General features: G+C 55.1%; 2 protein-coding genes across 3 annotated transcripts; both read left to right on the forward strand.

The window, feature by feature from the left end:
• Positions 1-634: 634 nt before the first annotated feature.
• C1QC (complement C1q C chain) lies at positions 635-2,638 on the forward strand. 2 transcript variants are annotated; one of them, XM_069874503.1, is made up of 3 exons: positions 635-704; positions 1,244-1,451; positions 1,679-2,638. In XM_069874503.1, exons 2-3 carry the CDS (start codon positions 1,253-1,255, stop codon positions 2,233-2,235), a joined length of 756 nt encoding a protein of 251 aa, XP_069730604.1. In that variant the 5' UTR covers positions 635-704; positions 1,244-1,252; the 3' UTR covers positions 2,236-2,638. The 2 variants fall into 2 exon arrangements, with proteins under 2 accessions (XP_069730604.1, XP_069730603.1); XM_069874502.1 differs by lacking the exon at positions 635-704 and having other exon boundaries at positions 1,235-1,451.
• Positions 2,639-4,313: 1,675 nt separating this feature from the next.
• Positions 4,314-7,770, forward strand: C1QB (complement C1q B chain). The gene is made up of 3 exons (XM_069874520.1): positions 4,314-4,393; positions 5,933-6,095; positions 6,933-7,770. Exons 2-3 carry the CDS (start codon positions 5,936-5,938, stop codon positions 7,505-7,507), a joined length of 735 nt encoding a protein of 244 aa, XP_069730621.1. The 5' UTR covers positions 4,314-4,393; positions 5,933-5,935; the 3' UTR covers positions 7,508-7,770.
• Positions 7,771-8,393: the final 623 nt, after the last annotated feature.

Below are 8,393 nucleotides of genomic sequence, written 5' to 3' on the forward strand. Positions count from 1 at the left end.
ATAAGGGTGACTGAGATGAGCTGAAGTCAGAAAACTGGTTCGACTTCAACTCAAACTAGAGTTTGAGCAGCCTGACCAGGGATGGTGGGGCCCCAGCGAGCCCAGCACTCGGCAGACCTGGTGGAGCACAGTGCAAGCAGCAGACTGGACAGCCAGGCTGCAGTTCAGAAACCCTCAAGGAGAAACACCCTTCAGTCTTGTTGCCTAGAGGTGCAGCATCTCCCACCTGAACCAGGCAATGACCTTGCAACAGCCCTTCCTTGTGCAGGCAGCTCTGGCTCCAGGGAGCTGGCCTGAAGCTCTTCTCCTCACCCACTCCCTGCCCTGCTGCTCAGAAACCAAGTGAGAATGGGTAAAAGGCAAGCAACTCGCAGCATCCTCGCAGTGGTTGGAGGGCTTGTGGTGTATCTCTTGGAAGAGGTTTGTCCCCCCTCTGCCCTTCCAGCCCCCGCAGCTGCAGTGGCACAAGCACAGATCCCACTGGGCAGCCAGGAAAGTGCTCGCTCAGAGCAAATAATCTCGCAGGGGGATGTGAAACCTAGCTGGGAAGCAGCTAGAGGGAGGAAGAGGGATTCTGTGTCCCCAAGGCCCCTTTCCTAACTCTGTGACTTCCTCCGGGAGGGTGTGACTGAAAGTCACACACGCCAGTAGTGGCAACAGCAGCCAGAGGGCTCAGCAGCATAGGATCCCGTGCCCCACCAGAGGTAAGAGGTATCGCAGGGTCCATCTCTTGGGGGGTGCTGCATGGGACTGGGGGTCCAACAGCACAGCGCTGCACTGTGCTACATGAGGAGTAGGAGAATCATAGAATCATAGAATCGCCGAATCACCAGGTTGGAAAAGACCCATCGGATCATCGAGTCCAACCATTCCTATCAAATGCTAAAGGAGAAGGAGGCAGAGGCACTGCCAGGCTGCCCCCCCAGCCAGGGACTGTCCTGGGAGCTGCCAAGCTGATGGGAGGGTTGATCTTGATGGAAAAAAAAAGCCAGGGGGCTGCTGGAGGAGGGAGGACATAAGCTGGGTGCAGGGAGCTTCAGCCTCAGTGCAGCATGGTGTAAGGGTTTGCAGCAGCTTCTGCAGGATGTTCTGGGTGTTCTTGGGGATGACCAGCTGGCCATGGGTACCACACACTCCTGCTGTGGTCAGCTCCACAGCACAGCACCTCCAGTGCCCCACTACCTGGCAGCCACTGTGCCGCGGCCCCTCACCTGAGCACTTTCTTTCTTTTTCCATGCTCCAGAGCACCAAAATGGGGCAGAGATTCTGGGGGCACCCCCACCTGGCCCTTGCTCTCCTGCTCCTGAATCTGCTGTCTGCTGTAACCGGAGATACTCCTCACAGGTGCTATGATACTCCAGGTCTGCCAGGTCTGCCAGGCATGCCGGGTATGCCGGGTGTGCCGGGCAAGGATGGCCGGGATGGGCTGAAGGGAGCTAAAGGCGAGCCAGGTGAGTGAGGAAGGAATGCACACTACTGAGGTTGGGCCATTAAGTTCTCTGTGGCCAGTTTGCCTAGGTTTGCAGGCTGTGGAAAGCATCCTCTGTGGACAGGGCAGGATGAAAAGTGGCTGGAGAGAGGCAACAACCCTCTCCTGACTGAAGGAAGGGGTTGGAGGAGCCTCTTTCCCCATCCAGACGTTGATGCTGACTCCCTTTCACTCCTCACCACCTCACAGGGATCCCAGCCTCTCCTGCAACACAAGGACTCAAGGGCATGAAAGGAGAACCAGGCATCCCTGGCTCACCAGGCAAGATGGGCCGTAGTGGCCCCCCTGGTCCCCCTGGAATCCCTGGGCCTATGGGTTTGTTGGGAGAGCCAGGAATGCCAGGCATCTACAAGCAGAAGCACCAGTCAGCATTTTCGGTGACAAGGCAGACCAGAGAGCACCCCATGAAGGACGTCCCCGTGGTGTTCAACCACATCATCGTTAATACCAACCATGATTACAGCACCACCACAGGCAAGTTTACCTGCAGGCTTCCTGGCCTCTACTACTTTGTCTTCCACTCCTCACAGACAGCCAACCTCTGTGTCAACCTCTACAAGAATGAGAGAAAGATGGCTAGCTTCTGCGACCACAAAACCAACACCATGCAGGTCAGCTCTGGTGGGGTCCTCCTTCACCTGAGCGCCGGGGACAAGGTCTGGCTGGCAGTGAATGACTACAATGGCATGGTGGGCATCGGCAACTCTGATAGCGTCTTCTCAGGGTTCCTGCTCTTCCCAGACTAGAGGATCACCACAACCCAGCCCACGCCAACCTCTTCTCCTTGCCATGCAAATGCTGCTGCTCGCTGCCAGCCTGTCACTGATGCCCGAGGTTTCATTGCTGGGTAGGAATGAAACCCAGGGGTTGGCACCCACCACCAGACACAACCCCTTGGCCTGGGTTACAGCTTGGTCCCTGGCCTGGGGACCCAGAGTGAGGGTGCCAAGCCCCTGGTACCCTGCTGGCACTGCCACACTCATCCAACCCCACATTGCCTTCTGCTGCTGGAGCCAGAGGTGTCTCTGCATCTCTCATCTTCCCACCTAGGTTGCACCAGGGACAGCCAGGCATCCTGGAGCAGGCTTGCAGCCACACATTTACAGTGACCCAGCTGTGGAAAGCATCAATAAAACCTTCCCTGAGGCACCTGGCCTAGCATCTTTTTTCATAGAATCATAGAATCACCAGGTTGGAAAAGACCCATCGGATCATCGAGTCCAACCATTCCTATCAAATACTAAACCATGTCCCTCAGCACCTCGTCCACCCGTCCCTTAAACCCCTCCAGGGAAGGGGACTCAACCCCCTCTCTGGGCAGCCTCTGACAGGGACCAAGGACCCTTTCCGTGAAATATTTTTTCCTAATGTTCAGAGGTTTACTCCCCTGGTGGAGCTTGAGGCCATTCCCTCTCGTCCTGTCCCCTGTCCCTTGGGAGAAGAGCCCAGCTCCCTCCTCTCCACAACCTCCTTTCAGGGAGTTGGAGAGCAATGAGGTCTCCCCTCAGCCTCCTCTTCTCCAGGATAAACACCCCCAGCTCTCTCAGCTGCTCCTCATAAGGCCTGTTCTCCAGCCCCGTCACCAGCTTCATTTCCTCCATGACTTGCCTTTCTGCAGGTGGAGACCACGCGTGGCTGGGTGGATGAGGTGTGCATGCACGTGTGTGCACAAGACCTGGATGACTGTGTAGCATAAAAATGTCCCCAAGTCCTTGCTGGCTTGGATAAGCCCAGCACTAGTGAGCATCACACATCACTCACCCCCTCTGGCTTTGCTCGGTGGGGTATGACCCCCAGTTGCATCGACTTGCAGGAAGGAGATGGTCCCCATGTCCATGCACAGATCTCACCTAGAGGGGAGCAAGACTTCTCCAAGCAGGGGCTCTAATATTCCCTTTCCCTTCCAAGTGGATGCAATTCAGTTGGGGGTGTGGGAGAGGTGGGGTGGGTGGAGGGTGACCATGCAGCAAAACTCAGACACCCCTAGGGTCCCAGTCCCACCGGGGTCCCAGTCCCACCAGGGATGGAGCAGGGGAAGCACTGGCTTCCCAGAGCCAGACCAAGGGAGCTAATAGCTGTGAGGGCTACATCGAAACTCAATGGAGATTCCTCCTGGTGACACATGTTGCAGATTGGAAAAAGGTCATAGAATCATAGAATCACCAGGTTGGAAAAGACCCACCGGATCGTTGAGTCCAACCATTCTTATCAAACATTAAACCATGTCCCTCAAAGGTCATCTCCCCTGGCCTTCCTGTGCTTCACCTCTGCAAGGCATCAGCAGAAAGCAGGGCTGGAAATGCATTTACTACAGGGAGAAATCATGTCCTGTCCACAACATTTGTTAGAGCCTGGGGGACAGATTCAAGGTGATGGATGCTGAGACCCCGTCGCATCCTCTGAGCTGGATGGTACATCCCAGCAGAGGTGGGCAGTGTAAAAAAACCCAAGAGATGCTACCTAAGTGCAGGCATGTTTCTGCAGTCCTGAGGTGCTCGCCCCAAACTTGTCTGGAGCTCACGTTCTCCAGAGGGTTCTCCAGAGCAAGCACAGCTGAGCAGGACCCATGCACCTGGCAAGGCAGAGTGGACATGGTTGGACTTGATGATCCGGTGGGTCTCTTCCAACCTGATGATTCTATGATTCTATGATATCGCTCTGCACCCTGGGGCCAGAGCTGAGGGAGGCCACGCTGCTTTTTAAGAGTGCACGTCCTGCTGAGCTGACAATATTTGTGGTGATATGAAAGCGCTAGTGAAGAACTAAAAATAAAAAAAGGGATGTGACCCAAATCCTTTCACAACAACCCTTACAGTAAAATTCTGCTTCCCTCCAGCGTCATTTCCAAGCAGGACGCTGGCGTGCCTTGCTCCATCTCCTGGTTCGTGCAGCCAGACATTCAAGGTAGGCACAAGCTGTTGGCCACGCTGAGCCCCAGGTCCCCCCTGCAGATAGGAGCACGGGGAGAACCTGGTGGCACCAGGGTGACAGTCACTCCCTGCATCCCTGGTATTTCGCTGTGGCTTGGGGTAGAAGAAGAAAGGGGCTGCTGGGCTGGGGAACCTTCCTGCCACAACTCGGGGAGGAGGGAGATAGAAAAGAGAGATGGAAACGGCCCAGAGGGATGATCAAGAGTGAGCATCAGCCTGGAAGGTGCCCTGGGGTACCCTCCCACTATGAGATGCTCTCATCATCTGCCTAGACCTGGACTGGAGTCTGTGGAGCAGTTCTTGTACCTGTACCTGAAACTGGGCTGCTGCAGCTGGAGGAGCTGACTCATCGGCCTCTTCTCCCACTGAGTTTCAGTGTTAGAAAAGTCCATCTGAGGGCAGAGAGTGTGGCTGAGGTGATGTGAGGTCCAGATACAGTCCTCAAATGGCCAGTGCTCACCTTGCATGCACCTGCACCAGGAGCTGGGGGAAGAAGCTCCAACTGAGATGCAGGACCAGGCAGTGCAAGGTACATAGTTCTGGGAAAACAATCCATTTGTGAGAAGGAAGATGGAACCCCAAGGACTGGAAGCCCAGACTGCCGTCCCAGTGGGGCTGGTTAGATACAGAAATGCTCCTGAGATGAAGCAGACATGTGTCAGGACATAGCCAGCACCCACCAGGCTTAGGAGACTAGGTTTAAGGATTTCTTTGCCATCTGCACCATTACAGCTGCCCCTCGGGTGTGCTGAGCTGTCACCTTGCAGGTGATGAAAATGCTCCAGCCTGGAGAAGGATTTTCCTCTAAGGTTGTGGTCCCAGGATGGGATGGAGAACTTCTCCTCTGAGGAGCAGTGGGGAGTCAGGCAGCAAGCACACATCAGTGGCAGCAGCAAAGCCAGGGTAGACAGCAGACCTCTGGGACAGACTAACCTGCCCCTTGATTTTCCTGGGGCTGAAGCTCTGGGCACTCCTAAACAGGTAATTTGAGAGTGGGAAAAGAATGACTAGCCTATGTCCAAAGGGGCTGGTCCCACAGGGCTATCAGGTGAGCAAATTTGACTCTGCAGTGGAGGTGTCCCCTCCCAGATGACATTATCCAAGTGCTTCTAATCATAGAATCATAGAATCATGGAATCATGGAATGGTTTGAGTTGGAAGGGACATCAAAGCCCATCCAGTTCCACCCCCTGCCACGTGAAGGGACACCTCCCACTGGATCAGGGGCCCCAAGCCCCATCCAACCTGGCCTTGAACACCTCCAGGGATGGGGCAGCTACCACTTCTCTGGGCAACATATTCCAGTGTCTCACCACCCTCGTGGTGAAGAATTCCCTCCTGATATCCAGTCTAAATCTTCCCCTCTCCAATTTATTTCCATTTCCCCTGGTCTTATTACTACATGCCTTTGTAAAAAGTCCCTCCTCAAGTCATGGTCCAGAGCAACACAGAGCATCTTCTCCATCCCTCGTGCTGCCCAAGGCAAGTCCCTCCACACCCTTCTGTGCTCCAGCAGATGCAGATCATGTGGGTGATGCTGATTTGCCTGGCCGGAGGGCAGCTTGCAAGTGCCACAACCTGCAAGACCTACAGTTCCATCCCAGGAACCCCAGGGTCACCAGGACGTCCTGGCAGCAACGGCAGAGATGGAGAGAATGGGCTAAAGGGCGAGCCAGGTAAGGAGGAGGCTGCAGGTGGCAGCAATGTCATCATATGAATAGGGAGAGGAGGAAAATGATGGAATGTTTCGAGTAGGAAGGGACCTCAAAGCTTATACAGGGGATAAGGGATCAGGGGTCTCAAAGCCCCATCCAACCTGGCCTTGAACCCCTCCAGGGATGGGGCAGCCACCCCTGCTCTGGGCAACCTGGGCCAGGGCCTCCCCACCCTCACAGCAAAACATTTCTCCCTAAGATCTCATCTCAACCTCCCCTCTTGCAGCTGAAAACCATTCCCCCTAACCCTGTCCCTGCATTCCCTGATCAAGAGCCCCTCCCCAGCTTTTCTGGAGTCCCTTTCCATACTGGAAGCTGCTCTAAGGTATCCCTGCATCCTTCTCTTCTCCAGGCTGAACAACCCCAACTCTCTCAGCCTGTCTCTGTATGGGAGGTTCTCCAGCCCTTGACCATCTCCATGGCCTCTTCTTGCCTTGCTCCAACAGCTCCATGTCCTTCCAGGGCTGAGGACTCCAGAACTGGACACAGGGCTCCAGGTGGGGTCTCACCAGAGCAGAGAAGAGCAGAATCCCCTCCCTGGCCCTGCTGCTCTCCGTGCTTTGGATGCAGCCCAGGACATGATTGACTTTCTGGGCTGTGAGAACAAATTGCCAATTCCTGTCCCACCCTTCACCCTCCAGCACCCTCAAGTTCTTCTCAGCAAGGCTGCTCTCAATTTCTTCCTACCCACCCTGTATCAATACCAGCGATTACCCCAACCAAGATGCAGGACCAGGCAGTGCAAAGCACACGGTTCTGGGAAAGCAATCTACTACAACTCTTTCTCCTACTTTCTAGGTCCCCCTGGTGCGGTGGAGCACGAAGGAGACAGGGGGGAAAAGGGAGACCCAGGAGCACCGGGGCACCCTGGGAAGGTCGGGCCCTGGGGTCCCCCGGGTTCACAGGGTTTACCCGGTTTCCCGGGACCCCGTGGCCCTAAGGGGGATGCTGGGGACTACAAGGCCACTGTCAAGTCCGCCTTCTCAGCTTCCAGGAGCATCACCTCGTACCCACGCAGGGGGCAGCCCATCCGCTTCGACCGCATCATCACCAATGAGAAGGGCCACTATGAGAACCGGTACGGCCGCTTCATCTGCCAGGTCCCAGGCATCTACTACTTCACCTTCCATGTCACCTCCAGGGGCAACCTGTGCCTACACGTGAAGAAAGGCCGGGGGAGCAGCAGGGGTGAGAAGGTGGTGGCCTTCTGTGACTACGTGCAGAGCAGCTACCAGGTCACCACGGGTGGTGTGGTCCTACAGATGGCAGCAAATGAGTCTGTGTGGCTGGAGCCAACGGAGAAAAACTCCTTGGTGGGGATCGAAGGGTCTGACAGCATCTTCTCTGGCTTCCTTATCTTCCCCGAGGCTTAAGCTGCTGACAGAGTCTCTCTGTAGCCCTTTCCTTGCTGCCTGCTGACTCATCTGGAAAGGTCTCTTTGCTCCACATTGGGTGCTCTAAGCCCATTGTCTTGCAAGATCCTTGTGCTGCTGGTTCCTTCTTGCCTAGGATTTGCCTCTTTCCCCCCAAACAATGCTCAGATCCCCAGGCATCACCTTCCTCACCCCTGGGTCCAGCCTGGACGCGTTAATATCTCATTGCTGCTGAGCAAAGCCAGTCAATAAATACAGCGCAGCCCACACTGAGTGTCTTCATCCATAGCCGCCCAAAGAAAGTCCCAGCCCAGGGTTAGAATCATAGAATCACCAGGTTGGAAAGGACCCATTGGATCATCAAGTCCAATCATTCCTATAAAATACTAAACCATGTCCCTCAGCACCTCGTCCACCAGTCCCTTAAACACCTCCAGGGAAGGTGACTCAAGCACAGAGAGGAAGAGTGGTCTCTATTGGAGGCAGAACACACAGCATAGTGGGAAAACAGACCACTGGGTGCTGATGGTAGATGAGGAGATGCTGGAGATAGTGCTGTACTGGAAAGCCCAGAGGGTGGTGGGATCTGGAAACATCAACATCTCTTAGACATTTTTGAGGGTGGGTGGTGGCAAGAAATATCCACAGAAGCTTCTCAAAGCTTGTGTCACGATGAGCTAGGTGTTGGTGGGGATGGATGTGCGTGGCTTGATGCCACAGGGGAAGAGATGTAGGGTCTATGGTCACCCTGGTGCAGCTGAGCAGCGACCTGAGTGGCCCCATAGCCCCAACAGAGAACCAGAACTTGCCAGGCCAACAGCACAGAGAGCCAAGGACTCCCAAATGAGTAGGGGCTGAGCACAACAAGGATATTCGGGTCGCCAGG

Source organism: Phaenicophaeus curvirostris, chromosome 22 (assembly GCF_032191515.1).
Source record: "Phaenicophaeus curvirostris isolate KB17595 chromosome 22, BPBGC_Pcur_1.0, whole genome shotgun sequence".
Taxonomy (NCBI): Eukaryota; Metazoa; Chordata; class Aves; order Cuculiformes; family Cuculidae; genus Phaenicophaeus; species Phaenicophaeus curvirostris.